Source organism: Oryctolagus cuniculus, chromosome 18, assembly GCF_964237555.1.
Source record: "Oryctolagus cuniculus chromosome 18, mOryCun1.1, whole genome shotgun sequence".
Classification (NCBI taxonomy): domain Eukaryota; kingdom Metazoa; phylum Chordata; class Mammalia; order Lagomorpha; family Leporidae; genus Oryctolagus; species Oryctolagus cuniculus.
In genome coordinates this window covers 68,750,283-68,769,356 of record NC_091449.1, presented here as the reverse complement: position 1 = coordinate 68,769,356, position 19,074 = coordinate 68,750,283, and the positions used below count along the sequence as shown (strand labels likewise).

General features: G+C 68.6%; 1 protein-coding gene across 2 annotated transcripts in view; it reads left to right on the top strand.

The window, feature by feature from the left end:
* The first annotated feature begins 3,642 nt into the window (after positions 1-3,642).
* The window catches only part of PIEZO1 (piezo type mechanosensitive ion channel component 1 (Er blood group)), a 49,805-nt gene continuing 34,373 nt past the window's right edge, over positions 3,643-19,074 (top strand). For both annotated transcript variants that reach the window (XM_070061905.1, XM_070061904.1), the window contains exon 1: positions 3,643-3,977. In XM_070061905.1, coding sequence (XP_069918006.1) covers positions 3,914-3,977 — 64 coding nt within the window. In that variant the 5' untranslated portion in view covers positions 3,643-3,913. The remainder of the gene's footprint in view (positions 3,978-19,074) is intronic.

The window sequence follows — 19,074 nt, the reverse complement described above, 5'->3', positions numbered from 1 at the left end:
TGGCTGGCTTGAGGACACCACAGACAGCAGGCAGGGCCACTTTCCAGTGTGGCCCACCGTAGCGGCCCCCCCCTCGCAACCCTGCAGGGCAGGTGGGACCCGGCTTCCTAGGCACGCCGGGGGTCGGGGCCCCGGGGGCTTCCGTCATTGCAGCAGGCCGAGCTGGAACTCAGTGTCACGGCAGGTGCCGTTCATCCTCAGATTCCGGGGACCGGGCCTGGTGTCTGCACGGGGCAGGAAGGGACAGCAGGGCCGTCTGGGGACCCAGGACCCGCAGAGGAGGGGGTGTGGGGGCTGGAAACCCTCCCACTGCTCAAGGAGGGGCTTTGGCTGGGATGGGCTTTCTTATGGCGCCCCACATCTGTGCCAGGTGACAGGAGCAGGTGCACACCAGTCTTCGGCTGGTCGACTTCTGCCCTGTGGTTCCAGGAGAGGGGTCCTGGGCACCGCACTAGGAAAGAACTCGGGAATAAGACACTAGCCCACATCTCACGAAGCCTCTGGCCGGGGAAGAACAGCGGGGTGGGGTCGGGGTCGGGGGAGGCTTACAGCGCCTGCAAACGGTTGTTGTGGCAAAACGCGTGGTCAGTGCCGTTGTCAGTGTGAGCGTGGAGGCGAGGAGCCCCCGCTGCCCTCCCGCCCCAAGCAGGAGCTGCCCCGTCACAGGGACACTGCCCACCCCTCCCAGCTCTGCTCTCTGTGTGTGACTCTGCCAGAGCTGCTGTCTCGGAGTGCAGCCCACAGCGCTGGCCCCTAACTTACCGTTTGAAGAAGACAGTACGTTTGGGGCAGGCCTTCGGCACAGTGAGCAAGCCACTTCTGGGGCTGTGTTGCGGTGCAGCAGGTTAAGCCTCTGCCTGCGACGCTGCCGTCCCATACGCGCTCCCTGCTGTGGCCCGGGAAAGCAGCAGGAGACAGCTCGCGTGCTGGGCGTCCCCAGGTGGGGCTCCCGGCTCTGGCTTTGGCCGGGCCCAGCCATGCCTGTTGCAGGCATTTGGGGAGTGAACCAGATGAAGGAAGAACTCTGTCTCCATCTTTCTGCCTTACAGATAAATAAAGTGAACAAGTGAAACTGTAGCTATTAAAGCAGCAACCGCAGCAAGACTGGGCCGCGTGGCGGGGCAGGAGGTGAGTCCCGGGGCCGGCGTGGCAGGGCAGGAGGTGAGTCCCGGGGCCGGCGTGGCAGTGCAGGAGGTGAGTCCCGGGGGCTGGCGTGGCGGCACAGTGAGGTGAGTCCCGGGGCCGCGTGGCGGCACAGTGAGGTGAGTCCCGGGGGCTGCGTGGCGGCACAGTGAGGTGAGTCCCGGGGCCGGCGTGGCAGTGCAGGAGGTGAGTCCCGGGGCCGGCGTGGCGGCACAGTGAGGTGAGTCCCGGGGCCGCGTGGCGGCACAGTGAGGTGAGTCCCGGGGCCGGCGTGGCAGGGCAGGAGGTGAGTCCCGGGGCCGGCGTGGCAGGGCAGGAGGTGAGTCCCGGGGCCGGCGTGGCGGGGCAGGAGGTGAGTCCCGGGGCCGCGTGGCGGCACAGTGAGGTGAGTCCCGGGGCCGGCGTGGCAGGGCAGGAGGTGAGTCCCGGGGCCGGCGTGGCAGGGCAGGAGGTGAGTCCGGGGGCCGGCGTGGCGGGGCAGTGAGGTGAGTCCCGGGGGCCGCGTGGCGGCACAGTGAGGTGAGTCCCGGGGCCGGCGTGGCAGTGCAGGAGGTGAGTCCGGGGGCCGGCGTGGCAGGGCAGGAGGTGAGTCCCGGGGCCGGCGTGGCGGCACAGTGAGGTGAGTCCCGGGGCTGGCGTGGCAGGGCAGGAGGTGAGTCCGGGGGCCGGCGTGGCGAGGCAGGAGGTGAGTCCCGGGGGCCGCGTGGCGGCGCAGCGAGGTGAGTCCCGGGGCCGGCGTGGCAGGGCAGGAGGTGAGTCCGGAGGCTGGCGTGGCAGGGCAGGAGGTGAGTCCGGAGGCCGGTGTGGCAGGGCAGGAGGTGAGTCCCGGGGCCGGCGTGGCGGTGCAGGAGGTGAGTCCGGAGGCCGGCGTGGCAGGGCAGGAGGTGAGTCCCGGGGCCGGCGTGGCAGGGCAGGAGGTGAGTCCCGGGGCTGGCGAGGCACAGCGGGTAAGTCACCACCCGCGACGCCAGCCCCCCATGCTGGGATGCCAGCTCAGTCCCAGCTGCTCCACTTCCGGTCCAGCTTGCTGCCGAGGCCCTGGGAAGGCCCTGCCACTCACGTGGACACCTGGAGGGACTTTTGCCCCTGGCCTCTGCGTGGCTCAGGCCTGGATATTGTGGCCAACTGCGGAGTGAACCAGCAGACGGAGATCTCTCTCTGTCTCTCCCTCTCTGTCACTCTGCCTTTCAAATACATCAAGGAAAGAAGGAAGGAAGGAAAAAAAAAAAAAAGGCAAAGCAAGGCCCTGAGCTGTGGGCGGTGGGGCAGAAATGTCTTTGGGCTGCGCTCCAGCTCCAGCCTGGCCTGGCACAGGTGGCCTCCCACTCTGGCCCTTGGCATCCTCAATTGCAAAAGGGGTTGGATGCACGGGCGTGGGGTCCCCTGTTGCACCTGCTGCCTGCCCCACCTCCGAAGGCCTGCGAGCCGGCAGCTAGGGGAGTCCTGTCCCCGCCCTGTGAGAGGTGCACAGGTGTACAGGACACAGCAGCAGGCGTCTCTGGTGGCTACGGAGGTCCCCTCGGCAGGTAGCCGAGGTCCCCTACACTGTAGCCGAGGCCCCTCGGCAGGACACGCTGTAGCCGCCGGAAGCTGCGTCGGCAGAGCTCCGTCCTCCGCTCCGGGGACAGTCTTGGACAGCGCTGCCTTCTGCTCCCGCGCGGGTGCTGGCAGGGGAGTCCTGAGACCTCGCCGCCGGGAGGCTGCACTGCTGGCTTCTGTTTGCTGGGAAGTTCGGGGGTCTGTGCTGCGGCCCAGCCTGGAGGCTGGGGCTGTCCCGGCCCTCGCAGCCCGGCCTCTTCCCGTGCCCAGCTCAGGTTGGGAGCCTGGACTGAGTCCAGCTGCAGGGCTGGGGTCCTGGCTCCTTCCAGCCCAGGGCAGAGGTGCCCGGCACACACTGGGCTGAGCCCCCCGCCCCCGCAGGGGCTCTGGCCGCTGTCACTACACCCTGAGCGACAGGGCAAGGCCGCGGGCGGCCGGAGGGGCTGCGAGCGGCCCCCAAAGCCCCAGCCGTGCGGCCCGGCGGACGAGCAGTCCCGCCGAGCTCCCGGGACTCCGGGCCAGCGCACGGCCCCCAGGGGGCGCTGCGTCCTTGCCTCTCGGGCTGTAAAGCGAAAGTCGCTCCCGCCACGCGGGCCGTAGTTGCGCGTGGGGCTGCGCGTGGGGCTGCGGGCGGAAGCCAGCCCCCCAGCAGCCCGCCTTTGGCTCCCGGGCCCGGGCCGCCCCCAGGGAATGGCGTCCCGCCCACCCTCAGGCACAGGCCGAGCGGCAGTGCCAAGGCTACTGTGAGGGTGTGTGGGGGGTCTTGGGGTGCGCGCCGGACGGGGGTTGTGGCCTCCGCACTCCGTACTGAGCTCCAAGGGCCGGCAGGGCGCTCTGGCCGGCGGAGGGGACGCCAGGGCGCGCCGGGCCGTCGGGGGAAGCGCGGGGGCGGGCACGCCGCGGAGGGCGGGCGGCGGCCGGGGTGGGGGGGGCCGAGCTTATAAAGGCCCGCGGGCGGCGGAGGGCGGGAGCCGCCGAGCCGCCGTCCGGCCCAGCCCGGCCTCTCCGAGCAGCGCCGCGCCGCGCCTGGGCCAGGGCTGACTCCCAGCGAGCGCTGCCCCCGACCGTCGGCCTTCGCGGGGGAAGAGGCGGCGGCGCCAGCGCGCGGTCCCGGAGGAAAGCCGGGGGCCCCGGGCGCGCGGCACGTGCGGCGACCCCCTGCGCACCATGGCGCGCCCGGCCCCGGGCCCCCGCACTGCCCCTTAGCGCCGCGGCGCCGCGAGCCCGGAGCATGGAGCCGCACGTGCTGGGCGCCGTGCTGTACTGGCTGCTGCTGCCCTGCGCTCTCCTGGCCGGTGAGTGGGGCTGCGCGCCAGGTGGGCCGCGGACGGGCCGCGTGGGCCCCGCACTTCCCGGCCCGGCCGCGGGGCGGGCGGGGGTGGAGATCCTACCGGGGAGCGGCCCTGGAACCCGCATTCCGGAGGCGCGAGCGCGGGGCTGCCGGGCGGCGGCGGGGGCACCCGGGCGCCGCGGGGCGAGGGGCGGGCGCTGGGGCGGGGGCGCGAATCTCTTTCTCTCTTTCGAGTTAAAAAAGTGCAGACTTGCATCATGATTTCCTGACCAATCTGGGGAGGGCGGGCTTCCTGCCTGGAGCTGTTTAATTTGGAGCCTCCGAGCCGAGCTAACGTCTGCGCCCCCTGGCTCCCCGCCCCTCGGCCCACTGGGGCGCCCCGCGCTTCGGGAAAAGCCAGGGCCCCTCCCTGCCCTCCCCTCGCCTGCCGGGCTCAGTTCCGCAGGGGCTGGGGGAGGGGCAGCCCCGGCGAATCCGGAACAGCTGAGGAGGGGTCCGCAGTTCAGGCACCTTTGTCTCCTGCGTACCCGGGGGCTTGGGGCCCTCCGGGAAGTGCGGCCCGGGGTCCCCTCCCTGGCTGCCCTCGCTGCCCAGGGTCCGGGGCCCCGGAACCTGGCCCCTCGCAGCCCTCAACCGTCAGCTCCTCCGTGTGGCTGGGTGGGCCGTCTCCACCCGCGTGCTGGAAAGCAGATTAGATTAGTCTGGGGCCCACCAAGCGGTGTGCGCTGCCCCGGTCTGGTCCCGGGCAGCAGTGGGCGGGACGGGGCAGGGAGTCCGCAGCCTTTCTGTGTGTGGCGCAGCAAGGTGGTGCCACCTGGGGGGACTTCAGGGCGGCAGTCGGAGGAGGCCGCTGAGGCTGGGAGGGGGTGGAGAAACTTTGTTCCGCGTCTCAGCCCGGTGTGGACAGAGGGGCTGGGCTGGGCTGGGCCCGGCCGGGCGGGCGGCACTGCCGGCTTGTTTTTGTCAGCAAAACCAGCGGGGTCCAGCCAGGCTCCTGGCAGCAGGTTCGCTTCTTAAAGGCACAGGGACCCCCGCCTCTCCTGGGCACCTGTCGCAGGAGCCATTCCTGGGGTCAGGGGACCCTGGCCTGGCTCCTGCCTGTCCAGCACCCCGCCGAGCGGGGCTGGTGGGGTTTTAGGAGCCACATGGTCATTTAACGCCATGGACTATTCTGCCAGTGCTTTTTTCCAGGTGTTAAAAATGTGCAATCCATTCTTAGTGTTTGGGCTGCATAAACAGGCTGTGGGCAGGGCCAGGCCAAGCCCCCCCCCCCCCCCCCCCCCGCTGACTGCTGGTTCGTGGCTTCTCAGGCCTGCCGGGAGTTCCCTGTGTCCTTGGGCAGAGTGCGAGTGGGGCTCCCACCTGAGGCCACAGGTTAGACACCTAGGGAGCTTTTACAAACACCGATGACTAACTCTGGACTTCCCGTCAGCCTCAGACCGCCCCGGAGTGAGGTCTGCTAGTGAGAAAATGCTGATGCCCAGGCCACACCCACCCTGACTGGGCTGGGCGTGGCCCCACCTCAGCGTTTTCTTAAGCTCCTGGGGGAGGTGGACGCAGAGCTGGCCAGGGTGACACCTGAGACTCCCACGTCTGGCTCTGGCCGTGGGGCGTGGGCGGCACCCCAGGGACCTGTTTGCTGCCCGGCTGATGTCAGGGTCCAGCCGGCCAGGCCGGAGGTGGAACAAGCGTTCTGTTGTCTGTGAGCCGCCCCGCTGTCTGACCAGGGCTGGCCAGGACGTTCCTTCTCCAGGACTCTGGAAATGAACACGACCTTCAGAGGGAATTAGTCACCCTGTACCTTTGCTGGCCCCGCCGCAGCCAGGGGGAGGGTCTGAGTCATCCTGGGGTGCCCCCGGCTCCTCCCTACACCCCCGTGGGGATCTGAGCCGCCCTGCACCCGGGGAGCAGTGGACGCCCCAGGCCTCTCAGCCTCCGAGGAGGATGGTGTGCATTCTTGAGAAACAGGACCACGCCGTCTGGCCCGGCCGGGCGCACGGCCTGAAACCTACGCCTGCAGGAACCGGGGGAGGAGGCGGCTGAGGCGTGGGGCCCCAACATGGCTTCTGCTCCCCAGGCGCCTCGTGGCGGGGCTGAGTGGCACGCCACTGCACGTGGGGATCACCTGAGCGGGACCACTGTCACTCAGAAGCATTGTGGTCGAGGACGGGGCGCGTGCCCGGCGCCCGGCGCCCGGCTGTGGTGCCGAGAGGAAGCGCTGCACTGGGCAGCTTGGGAGCTGGCTTCCTCCGCCGCCGGCACGGGGTGGGGAGGCCCTCGCCAGCTGGAGCTTCCTGGAGGGATGGGGAGACCCAGCGAGTCAGCAGGACGCGGAACCCAGGGCTGCGTGTGCGTGGGTGTGTGAGTGCACGTGGGGGCAGGGACTGCCCAGCAGCCGTGGTGGTCTTCCCACTGGTGGCCCCTGGCAGCCAGGGTCCTGGTCCCAGGGCTGTTACTCTGCTAACTTGGTGGTGAACTTGCTTTTTTTTTTTTTTTTTTAAAGATTTATTTATTTACTTGAAAGTCAGTTACAGAATAGGAGAGGCAGAGAGAGAGGTCTTAGATCTGCTGGTTCACTCTCCAGTTGGCCACAATGGCCGGAGCTGTGCCGATCCAAACCAGGAGGCTCCCCTGGGTCTCCCATGCGGGTGCAGGGGCCCAAGGACTTGGGCCATCCTCCACTGCTTTCCCAGGCCAGGGCAGAGAGCTGGATGGGAAGTGGAGCTGGTGAGCCGGCGCCCGTATGGGATGCCAGCAGTGCAGGCAGCGGCTTTGCCCCCTACGCCACAGCGCCGGCCCCTGATTTTGCCTTTGATGCTGGAAGACGAAGGGGCTCAAACAGAGCTTCCTGACCCCCACCGGGGGTGAGGGTGCCTTCCTGCCGCCACCCCCCACAGGTCCAGCAGAGGTGCCTCTCACAGGAAGCCCTTCCTGGCCTTTCTGGAGCCCCCTCCTCAGGCCAACGAGGTGTTAGTCTCACTGTGGTCCACTTGGGAAACACCTAAGTAGACATTGGCTTCCTTCTGTGCCCCTCTCCTGGTCACTGACCCAGGGTTGTAGCCCCATGGTGGAGGCCAGCCCTCACGGGGACGCCGTAGCGTCCTGCTCTGGCCTGCAGTGGACGCTTGGTGGGTCGCTGCCACAGTAACGGCCGGGCAGCTCTGCCCGGTGTGGACAGCTTTCAGAGCTGCCAGTCTGTCCATCTCGGCCTTGGCCTTCCTGGCGCCCGAGGCCCCGGGGGGGAGCTGGGCGGGGCAGGACCCTCTGTGCCGCTCCTGACCTCTGCACTGCTGGGGCCGCAGCTCAGAAGGGATGGGGTGAGGGGGCGGTACCGGCGTGGGCGAGGCTTCTCCCTGGGCGTGGATCCCACACCTGCTGCTGCCAGGGGCACCTGCGAGGAGCCTGGGGTGGAAGGTCGCAGGGAGGCCAGAGGGAGGAGGTGGCTGGGAGGGGCGCCGGGCTGGGTGCTGCCGGGCTGGCTGCCGGCTTGTGTGCCGAGCCTGCCGAGCCCTCCCCCTGCCTCCGGGTCTCAGTCTCCAGCGCTGTAGACGAGACCGTGAAAGCTGGAAAGCCGGGCCTCGTGCGTCTTGGGCTCTGCATTTGGTGCCCAGGCTGGGCGGGGCTGGCCGGCGGCCCTCCTACAGGGAAACGGCCGGCCCTTCCTCTGCGGTCCCCGGGGCCGGGAGCCCAGAGCACTTTCCCAGATGTGCCGTGCGTGGGCCCAGGCGCCGGAGGTCACAGGCAGGCTGGGCCTCCGGGGAGCCGGGCGGAAGGGGGCCACCCACCGCGGGGATCCCTGGAGCACACGGGTCGGTTCCCAGGATGGGGCAGGCTCGGGGGACTGGCTGAGCATGCGCGCCCCTCACAGGGTGTCCCAGGGCGTCTGCAGCCTGCTGTGTGGCTCCCGTGGGACCCTCCGTGTTGCAGGGGTTCACGCGTGTGCTCGTCCAGGTCTTGCACTGGAGCGCAGGTGCTCTGGGCAGACGGTGGTGGGCAGGTGGCAGGGCCCAGGTGCCTGACTGGCCCGTGAGCGCCGGTGCTGTGTGTTCACAACGTGGTGCTGAGGGTGGACACAGAGGACTGCAGCAGGGCCCCTCCCCTCCACAGTGGGGTCCCCAGACAGGGCGTCCAGGAGGGACCTCTGAGAGAAGCAGCGCTCAGGGACAGCCAGGCCTGGGGGTGTGGCTGCCTGAGGCTCCCCAGCCCAGCGCTGTGCCCTGAGGCCAGCCCTGCTGCCCCGCAGGCCCAGGCGTCCCTGGGTGCTCCGTCTTGCAGGAGCCGGGGCCGGCGATGGCCCCCTCCCCGGTTTATTTTGTTTTTAGTTTAAATCACAGCTGTCCTTTCCCTCCCCGCTGGGGCTGTGTTTAAAGACCCCCAGCGGAGGCCTAACTTGTATTTGTTACATGGTTACTCCCTAACTTGTATTTGTTACATGGTTACTCCCTAACTTGTATTTGTTACATGGTTACTCCCTAACTTGTATTTGTTACGTGGTTACTACCACGTAGGACGTGTGGCCACTCCCAGACATCTTGCACCTGCAGTGGTAAGAGAGAAACTGTAACTAGAGTTGCGACTTGTTTATTTCTGGGTCTTTCTGAGTGGTATTTTCAGACCATGGGTAACCACGAATGAGGGGAGGTGACGGCACACGAGTGATACATAAATGCGCTTGGCGAACTGTTGAATCCGGTAAGAGCAGATTCTCCCTGGAGCCTGGTAGGCTGCCTGCCCTCCCTGCTCCCAGGGGAGGCCTGGCGGTGAGTGGGCCGTGCCGCCCCAGCCCGGTCCCCGCCCCACGTGCCCACGTGCCCCTCACTGCTTTCTAGGTCTCTCATCTGAGCGTGCGCCGACTCCGCGGTCTCCCTGTCCGCGTGCCGTCGTTGCTGGGATGTTCCACCGGGAGCGTGGGCCCCTGCTCGTGGGCGCACGTGTACCTCCGGGGGCATGCTGGGTCGGGGGTGCCCGTTTGTGGACAGGCCCTCGGCTGTGCCAGGCAGCCACTCACACTGAGCCCTTGGGTTACGACCGTCCCGCGTGCCAGCCCTGGCACGTGACGGGCAGTGGGCGGCCGCCCAGCCTCTCCTGGGTGGGGCCAGGCCCCCAGGGCGGACGTGCTCGGCCCCCTGGTCCCCTGGGTCTGTCTCCGGAGCCTGGCTCGGTGGGCTGGGTCAGTTTTTCTGGCGTGTCTTAATAACATAATTATAGGGGGTATTTTTAGGTTCCCTCTAAGAGGCCGGCTGTTGACCAGGGTCCAGTGTGCACGCCGCTTTTCTGTGTGGTATATATAGCGGGGCCTCCACCATCCCCAGGCGCAGGCCAGAGGGACAGGGGCCGCCTGAGCTGTGTCCTGTGGTTTCCTTGGCTAAAATGGGCCCAGCACGGGGGGCTGGGCCATGTCCCCCCCGGGCCTGGGGGTCTGTCCTGGGTTGCCGGGAGCTGCCTAGGCCGGGGTCCATCCGTCCAGGAGCGCCCTCTGACCCCCCTCCTGTGCACCCAGCAGCCCCCTTCCCTGCGGGTGCTCAGGGAGACAGAACTGGCGCTGCCCGGATGAACTGTGCACCTGCAGGAGCTTCCCGGGGCCTGCTCGGCAGCCGTGGCCTTGGTCTCTCTCGTGGCCCCTCCCCCGTGGGGCCCCACGTGTCCGCCCCGTGCAAACACGTGTGACCTCCTCCGCCCTGTCATTCACTGGATTTCTGTTTATGGCTAAGACACCGTTTAACACAACACATCATTACAGCAGAGAGAGCTTTTAAAAGCCAAGTGGAGCCGCCTGTCCGCTGCCCCGACCCAGCTTCTGCTGCTCTGCCCGTCCTCGGAGGGCCGAGCGTGCCTGTGCTGGGCGTCAGGCACAGGACAGGGCTGCCCCAGGCGCCCGAGGCCCGCTGACCATGCCCCCTGGGTCTGGTGTGCTCAGCTCCAGGCCCCTTGGCGCCATCTCCACCTGCTGCCCTCGCTGGGCGCCCCCTCCTCACCTCTGAGCTGCTCCACCGCCTCCTCTGGCGACCTGTCCCCCGGTGGTCCCAGTGGGCCTCCCAAGCCCTGCCCACCAGCCTTGCTATGTCTCTCCCCCTGGCGTGTGTGCTTGGAGACCCGCCCTGGGTTGGGCCCAGGTTTGAGGGTCCTGACAACCCCCCCGGATGTTCCCCTGGAAACATCAGAACCGCGGAATGGCCTGGGGCACCTGTCGAGTGGGTTCTGACCGCTCGTGTCTGCCCGTGGCCGTCCACAGGGCGAGATGGAGCCCGTTTCCACCCATTCTCACCCCGTCTTGGTCTAAGCGTTCACTTGTTTTCATCTGCGCGAAGGCGGAGCAGCCAGGGCTGGGCCAGGCCGCAGCCAGGAGCGGTGACAGCTGGAAGGGAGAGCGGAGCTGGGACCGTCACCTGGGGTATGACACGGCCGTGGGTGGACCTGAGGCCGGGCCCTGTCCTGTGCCGGTTCTGACGCTGGGTCCCAGTCTCCGGGCTCGCGGCGAGCTGCGTGCCGGCTTCTCCGTGCTGTCCCGTCAGAGCAGGCGTGTGCGGCTCGGCAGTACCCTCTGCCCCGGCACTGGGGGCTCCTCGCCGGTGCTGCCTGGAGCCCAGGTCCTATGGTGACACCACGCCCTGCCCTGGTTGCCGGGGGCCTCCTGTCGCCCCCTGCTGACTGCCCCCTCGGGTGAATTCCCCAGAGGATGATCTCAGAGCCCCGTGGACACTGACCAAGGCACTCGGAGGTGTGGCTGCTCGCGTCCCACACCCCCCGTGTCCCAGGGCACCTGCGCGTCCAAGGGCCAGAGCTGTGGTGTGCGGATGAGCCTTCCCCTTGCTTCCTTTTTTTTTTTTTTAATTTTTTTTTTTTTGACAGGCAGAGTGGACAGTGAGAGAGAGAGACAGAGAGAAAGGTCTTCCTTTTGCCGTTGGTTCACCCTCCAATGGCCGCCGTGGCCGGCACGCTGCGGCCGGCGCACCGTGCTGATCTGATGGCAGGAGCCAGGAGCCAGGTGCTTTTCCTGGTCTCCCATGGGGTGCAGGGCCCAAGCACCTGGGCCATCCTCCACTGCACTCCCTGGCCACAGCAGAGGGCTGGCCTGGAAGAAGGGCAACCGGGACAGAATCTGGCGCCCCGACCGGGACTAGAACCCGGTGTGCCGGCGCCGCTAGGCGGAGGATTAGCCTACTGAGCCGTGGCGCCGGCCCCCTTGCTTCCTTTTTGGTCGCCCTGGGGCCTGGCTCAGACCTCTGGCTGGCCCAGGAGGTGCCCACCTGCACCCTCTCTGTTCTGTGTGCAGGGGGTGGACCAGGTGCTGGGAGTGGGCGCTTGGTGCCGCTGGCCTGTCCGCCTGTCATCAGTGGGCCTGCTTGTCCCGGCCCGTGTGCCGTCCCTGGCTGTCAGGGCAGTGGGGGGTTGCCGTGCTGCGGATGGGAGGTGGCGGGCTGCCCTTATCAGTGATCACAGACCTTCCTGGCCTGAACAGGGTTGCTGGGTTCGGTCCCAATCTGAAGAGGTCAGGAGTGTCCAGGGGGAGGAGGCCCCAGGGCCCAGGGCACCTGCAGGGAGGCGCTGGTGACCATGGACGCTCGGGGACCAAACGCAGACCCTCCTGTGAGCAGTGTGTGTCCTCATCACAGCATGGGATGTACCTTCAAGAGAGTGGGACTGGTTAGGGTTAGCGCGGGGCCCGGCGGCGTGTCTGTGGCAGGGGACGCTGGAGGACGGGTGGGGGCTGGGCGGCACAGGCTCTAATGCTGTCCCTGGCCAGCCAGGCTTGTGCCGACCCCACAGGCAGGGGACACGCCCTGCTTGCCAGGCCTGTGCTTCCTGCCCGCCGCGCACCCCGTCACCTCTGGTCTTGGAGGGAGGTCCCCTCCCTGGTCCCCAGGCTGCTGGACAAACCCCCTCCCCTCCTGCAGTCCCTGTCGGTGGAGGGGTTCTGCTTCAGGTGTCAGTTCCCTGCAGGGGAGCGAGAGTGAGGGCGAGGCCTGGGAGGCCCAGTCTGTGCCTGAGACCCAGTCTGGGTGAGACCCGGGTTGGGGGGCAGGGCCCAGTCTGTCCGTGTGACCAGGTGGGCAGGGCCCAGTCTGGTGAGACCCGGGTGGGGGAGGCGCTGTGAGCTTTGGGCGGCCAGGGAGGCCGAGCTCTGCTTCCAAGGCTTGTGCAGCTCCGGGCCAGGGCCAGACAGGCTGTGTCACATTCCAGAGGCCGCGGAAGCAGCTCCCGGAGCACTCGGTCGGCCCTGGAGGCCGGGCCTGTGGTGCGGGGCAGGGTGCCCCGTCCGGGCAGCCTCTGGAGCCCCCACCCCGCCAGAGGTGATGGGAGGCCCAGGAGGGAGCGGACAGGTGGTGGAGCCGTTTTGTGGGGGAGACACAGCCACGTGTGGCCCCCATCTTCTCTGCCAGACGGGGGCTCGCCCGGGCCCAGCCCCCAGCATGCGGGGTCTCCCTGTGCAGCTCTGGGGGCTCACTCCTGCCCATCCTGCTGCTCCCTGTTCTGACAGATGTGAGAGACGCTGGGCCTGGTCCTCAGTGCCGCCAGGGCCGGGCGTTCTGCCAGGCAAGGAGGCCCCGGGTGCCAGAGCCAGGGCCCTCGTCCCACCCGGCGCCCCTTCACTGCCTCCGCTGGCCGAGGAACCTGCCCCTCCCGACCGCTCCCTGGGTCTGGTTCCCAGCTGTGCCGATTGGGGCCCGAGCATGCGTGGCCTCTGTGGGTGGTTTTTGGTCCCACACGTGCCTCCTGTTGCCGTCAGTATGGGCAGCGGATGACAGGGCCCGGGTGGACTTGACGCACCTGGCCCGTCACACCCTGGGAGTTTTCCGCTCCTGCCCTGCTCTGGGCGTCACTTGCCGGATTACGGGGGTGGGGGAACCTCGCTGCCCCCGTCCTGCAGGGGAGGGGCTGCCGCCTGGTCCCTGCATCTCAGCCCTGCCCCTGGCCTCCCCCCTATGGTTCCAGGCACGCTGCTGCCCCCAGGTCTGTCCACAGGCGCAGCGCCGCAGGCTCCAGGGGTCCAGTGAGTCTTGCCACATAGCTTCCAAGTGGCCTGACCGCGGGACTGGTGTGACCTGGTCACGAGGGCGTGGGGCGGATGGCTGCCATCAGAGGCCCTGGGCTGTGTCGGGGCAGCCACGTGTTGGGTCATCCCCAGTGGGCTGCATGTGCCTGCCAGGACCCCTCTGGCTGCTGTAGGTTCTGTCCACACCGTGGCCAGGGGAGGGTCTGTGTGGTAGGGCACCCGTGGCCTCAGGACGCCCTGGGGAGGTGCCCCCACCGAGGGGCTCGCTGCCTGTGCCGTGCCCTTGGGCAGGGGCGTGCTGTTCCCAGCCCTGCGGCTGGACTTGGTCTCAGCTGAGAGGCCACCCTCACCTGGTGCTGGAGGCCATGAAGGGGACCCTGGCTGCCCCACGGCCTATTCGCCCGCTGTGCCGCGCGCCAGCCCCACCTACCTGTGGGCTCGCCTGGCCCCCCTGGTCTCTGCTATAGGCAAGTGCACAGGAACCCGGGGTGGGGCTGGGCTGCTCCTAGGACCTGGCCACCTCCCTGCAGCTCCTGAGGGTGTGGGCAGGAGGCCTGGGGGGTTCTCCATGGTCTGGGGAGCCGGGGGATGGGGGGCGTCAGCTCCAGACTCTGGCCTAGCGTGGAACGCTGGCTACAGGGCACAGGCTAGCGCAGGTGTGCGGCTGTGCCACGGTAGTTGTGTGGCTGTCCCACTCGGAGCCTGTGAGGTCAGTGGGTTAGTGTGCCCATTTCACAGACGAGAAACTGAGGCCCAGAGAGGTGGAGCCAGGCCTGTTCTGGCCATTCCAGTGCTTCTGCCGTTGAGGACAGCAGCCACCACCCCCACCCCACCCCACCCCCGCAGCCTGGCGGAGGCTTCCCAGGCAGGCTGTAGCCGGCGAGCCCTCTGGCCGCTGGCTGCCCGGAAGGGACCATCGATCCCTGGCCCTCCCCGGGGAGCAGCCCGGCAAGGCAGAGATGGAGGCTTTTGCCTCCAGGGAGGGGGCTGGGGGGGAGGGCGCTGGGCCCTGCCCGGCTGGACAGAGGAGCCCCCACCCCGGGGGGAGGGGGGACCCGCGGACACCTGCCTCTTGCCTCCCTGTTGCTTTTCAGAGAGCTGTGGGGGTGAGGGTGGCATCCCCAGGCTCTGCCAGGAGCTGCAGACAGAGCCCCCGGCAGGGCAGCCTGCCCCCCAGCCCGCCGCGGCGGGGGAGCGGGAGTGGCTCTCTGCTCCCAGCTCTGGGAGCTGGTCACACCACCGGAGCCAGCAGGGCGTGTGGTCACTCCCGCCGCAGGGTCAGGCTGCGCCGACCAGGCGCGAGCCCGTGAGAGCTGGTAGGCGCCTGGACCCTGTGCCCGGGCCACGCCGCAGGCGCGTGGAACGTCAGCCGCCTGGGTCCGCCCACTGCCGTGGGGAGTGGTGGTGCCTGAGGATCCTGGGGTGGGATCTGGCCCGCTGTGGCCCCAGGGACGTGGCAGGAGGGCGGGTGAGGGCCCCTGGCTGCATTAGGGGAGCAGAAGGCGGCCAGGGCCGTGCAGGAGCAGGGCTGTCCTGTGGGTGACGGAACCCCCAGAGGAGCTCGGGGCGGGGGCGGGGTGGGGGAGCAGACCTGCTTGCTTCCTGCTCCTCTGCATCTGGGGAGGGAGGTGTCCCCCCCAGGTTACAGTCAGGTCTGCGAGGCAGGTACAGCCTGCTCTGCCCTGCCCCCCCGCCCCGGCCGTGCGGCCTTGTCCTGCCACCTGCAGGGACCATTGCGCCCCAGTTCCTCAGAGGCCTGAACAGCAGAGGGCTCCCCCCGCCCAGGGGACCCAGAGAGCCGCGGGGTGGGGCCAGGGGGTTTCCAGAGCAGGGGACGACCTGACCCAGCCGCCTGGAAGGCTCGGGCAGCGTGGGAGACGGGGCGGCGGCTCCGCTGCGGCCCTGCCGCCTCTGCGGGTCTGGGCCACCGAGGCCTCCACGCTCCGTCTCCTGGGAGTCTCTGTGCCCACTTCTCTCCCTCCAAGCCTGCCCAGGTCCCTCGGCAGGGGCAGGGGCAGGGGCAGGGGCAGGGGCCTGGCCTAGGAGGCTGGGGCTGCACGCGTTCCCAGGATGGCCTGGGAGGTGACGTGGGGTGGAGTTCTGGGCTCCTACTGCTTTCCTGCAAGCAGGAGCGGAGAGCAGCCTGGCCCAGCAGGCGTGGGTGCCGCCGCCGCCGCCGTGCGCGTCCGCCCCGCGCCTCCCTGCCACGGGACAGCTTCTGAACACGCAGAGAAGGAAGGGGCCCTTGTGGCCCGGGCGGGCTGGGTTCCAGCTGGTGGGCGCCCCTCTGTGCGGGTGCTGGGGCAGTGTGGGCAGGGCCCCGTTTCCTGGCGGGGGAGCTGGGTCCCATCGGGAACGGGCTGTGTTCCCCGAGTCCTGCGGCCGTGGCCGAGGGCAGCCTCCGGGGCCCAGGGCCCAGGGAAGAGGGGCAGGGGCTGGGGCTCCCGCTTGGCCTCTGCCGAGCTGCTGGGGCAGGGAGGGCTCCGGGGCAGAGGTCGCCTCCGTGTGCACATGCGTGTGCGTGCATGTGTGTGTGTGTATGTGCAAAGAGAGATCAGGATGTGTTCCATGGAGTTGGCTCCCAGGACTGTGGGCGTCTGACACGTGCAGGGCAGACCCGCAGCAGACTTCGGCTGGGCCTCTGTCCCTGCCCCTGAGTGCAGGGCCGCCCTCCCGTGGCGCCCAGGGCTGTGTGCGACAGCTTTGACATCTGGGTCCTGCCGTAGCCCGTGCCTGGGGTTCCCAGGGGCAGGGCCCTTGCACGGCTCTGCGTGGGCTCCCCTGCTCCCACACTTGTTGACCGGCTTCTGGGCAGTGTCCATCTGGGAGCAGGGTGGGCACAGTGCCCATGCCCCTGTGTTGACCCCGTTTTCAGCAGTCGGGGAAGCCAGGCCCGGGGTGGGGTGGGCGGGGCTGTGCTGGGGCCTATGCTTGGGCTGCTGAAGTGGGAGGGTAGAGGCTTTGGATCCCTCCCTCTCCTGGAGGAGGGGCTGCCTGTGCCTGCCGTGGGAGGGGGGTTCCCAGGGAAGCCCTCGAGAGCAGGGCCAGCGGTGGCCAGGCCCCATGCAGCTGGCACAGGCCAGATGGACAGGCCGAGAGGTGCTGTGGGCCGGGTGAGTCACAGGGCAAGCCTGAGTCAGCGCCGTGCTGGCTGGGAGCTGTGAGGACACCTGGGGAGGTGGCCCTGGCCTGAGGGACCCACTTGGCCGGAGCTCCGTGCAGCCCCTCGCTGCCCCTCTGGGCCACCCTTGGAGCGGACACCGGTGTCCAGGCCCATGGGAGGGTCACACCGCTGTTTGGGGAAGTCGCCCCGCTGCCCACGCCTGCTCCCGCCCTGCCCTCGCACAGTCTGCTGGGAGCTGCCTCCAGGGGGTGTGTCCACACCCCAGTCCTTGGAGCTGCCTCCAGGGGGCGTGTCCACACCCCAGTCCTGATGGAACACATGGCCCTTGGGCTCCCAGGCAGAGTGGGAGTGTGAGACGCTCGGAGGCCTCAGCTCTGTTCTGGCGATGCCTGTCCCCCCTGGAAGCCCCCCCTGAGGGCCCGCCCTCTGCCCCAGTGTCCAGTGTGTCCCTCGGTCCCAGCCAGTCACCTGCCTGGTCCTCCAGGAGACCGTGGGCTCCCGAGGGTGCTCACGCAGCCCACACCCTGTTGCCACATTGTAACCACGCTGATCCACGGGGTGAACCCTGCCCCGTCCTCAGGGGAGTGCCGTGGGCCGGGCCTCTGGTGGGCGGAGGAGGGCGCGTCCACATGGGCGAGAGCCCTGGGGCAGGGCGCTGCCCTCTGTAGAATGGAAGGTGGCGGCCCCGTGCCCGGGCTGAGCGGCTCTGAGATGCGCTCTCCCGCGGTGGGGAGCTGTCCCTCTGTCCCTCAGTCCTGGGCGCGTCCCTGCCCCGGACAATGTGGCCTTGTCATGCATGGCTGGGTCGTGATGACTGAGGTGATGTGTCTCCCATCACAGTGGCTGGGTCCCCCGTCACGCATGGCTGGATGGTGATAGCTGGGGATGTGTGGCCCTGTCACATGTGACTGGGTCGTGATGGTTGGGGTGACATGTTCCCTGTCATGCGTGTCTGGGCTCTGATGGATCCTGACAACCCTGTCATATGTGGCTGGGTCACCATGGCCGGGCTGGGCCTTGCAGAGCTGAGAGCAGAGTCCCTGGGATTCCACGGCCGTTTCTCAGGTGCCCGTGGTGGGTGTCTGGGCTCCCAGCCATCAGTCAGCTGGGACGCTGGGGCCGGCTCCAGTGGCCAGTGATGGTTTACCCGCGGGTCACACCAGCCTCATCAGTGTGGTTCAGGAGGCTTCTGGAATGTGCTGTCCGCCCTCCGTCAGCTGGGCGGTGTGGGGGGTGCTTGCCGTGCCCGCTCGTCCTACAACCAGACCTTGAGCGGGGCCCTGGTAACCAAGGGCTGGGTGAACTGGTCCCGGAGCCCCCGTCCCCACCGTCCGCAGCTCTGTAGAGGAAGGGGCAGAGGGTCGCAGGGGGCAGGCCAGACTGCCTTGCACCAGCCCCTTCAGGAAGGAGCTGCTCCCCCGCGGGCGGCCAGCACGGGCCCTCCGTGGCGCCTGGGACGCAGCTGCTGCTGAGCCGTCGGCAGCCAGCCCTGCCTGCCCAAGGCAGCTGCTCCCTGCGTGGCGTCCTGCCGTGTGGGGACGTCAGCTGGCAGCTCCCTGGCTAGGCACCGGACAGGTTTGCATCACAACCTGGAACCCCAAGCCCGGTGCTGTCCCAGTGCCCGCGGGCAGGCGGGTTGTTCGCGTCCTCGCCGGCTGCCTGCGTGGGGCCCTGTGGCTGGGGCGCTGGCGCCATGCCGTGTAGGGTGCTCCTCCAGGTGGGGTCCAGGGACAGCCCAGGGGACCCGCCTCTCCTGCTGGTGGGCCGAGGAACGAGGCCAGTTCTTCCTGGTCAGGTTTCTGTCGGCAGAGCAGAAGCTGTGATGGCCGCCTCGGCCCCCCTGCTGGGCCCACTGCGCCTCAGTTTCCCCATCTGACAAATGGCACAGGGTCAGTCCCAGCGCGGTGCTGGCAGAAGTGGGGTGTGACCAGGAGGGGCCAGTGGCCTGGCTGCTCAGCTCTTGGCTGTGTGTGACCTGGGAGCCCCTGGTGGCCCCAGTGACAGGGTGTGTGGGTCTGCCCGCCGAAGAGCCCCCTCCCCTCCCCGCACCCCTTCGCAGACCCTTGTCTTGAGGCCACAGGGGTCCTGGATGGGGCACCTCTGGGGGGCGGGAGGGGCCCTGGACCTGACACCTGCTGCTGGGGGGGCTTCCATGTCACGGGCCAGCGCCCCACTGCCGCTGTTTGCCAAGGCTCTGCCTGGCCCGGACCCCGTGCCGGTGGGGCACAGCGCTGGCTCCTTGGATGCCTGGACTCCAGCCTGGCCAGCGGCTCCTCCCTGCCTGTTTACCTGTGGTAGCCTGCAGAGATGGCTGCCCAGATAGGCCGGGGGCTAGGGAGGGACGGCCACAGGGAGGCGCCCTGCAGCCCCAGCGCCCGTGGAATGCAGCCCCGCCCCATGCCTTGCAGTCCACTGCTAGGGGACAGCTCTCGCAGGTCGGGTGGCCGGAGCCCTGACCTCCTGGGGGCAGCTCAGGTCAACCTGCTGGGGAGAGGAGCAGGGTCCTGGGGTCTCTCGGCCCCTCTGTGCTCTCCCACTGGACGCAGAGTGGCCCCTGCACCCAGCTCTGACCGTGTCAGGGCCACTATGCCTTTCCTGCCCCCCGGCCCAGTGCCTTCCTGGGCACAGCGCTGGTCAGGGGCCGGGCCCCTGGGAGAGCAGCCGCCTCCTGCAGCCTTGCTCTGCTCGCCTGTGAAACGGGGGCCGTGCGGTCCGCCCTGTGCTCCCGGGAGCCTCCCAGGGCCCTGGGTGTCGCGTCACCCCTGCTCCCTGTCCATGCGGCCGTGAGCAGCTGGGCCTGCTGCCCGCTGTCCCTCCCTGGCCCCTGCAGCCCCCGAGTCACGGGGGCTGCGTGCAGCTGGCAGGGTGGCCTGGCTCTCCCAACTGGTAGGTTTGTGCGTGTTTAGTAGGATACTGTGTGGGGGGTATATGTGCATATGTACATGTGTGTGTACTGTGTGCCGTGTGTGGTATGTATATACG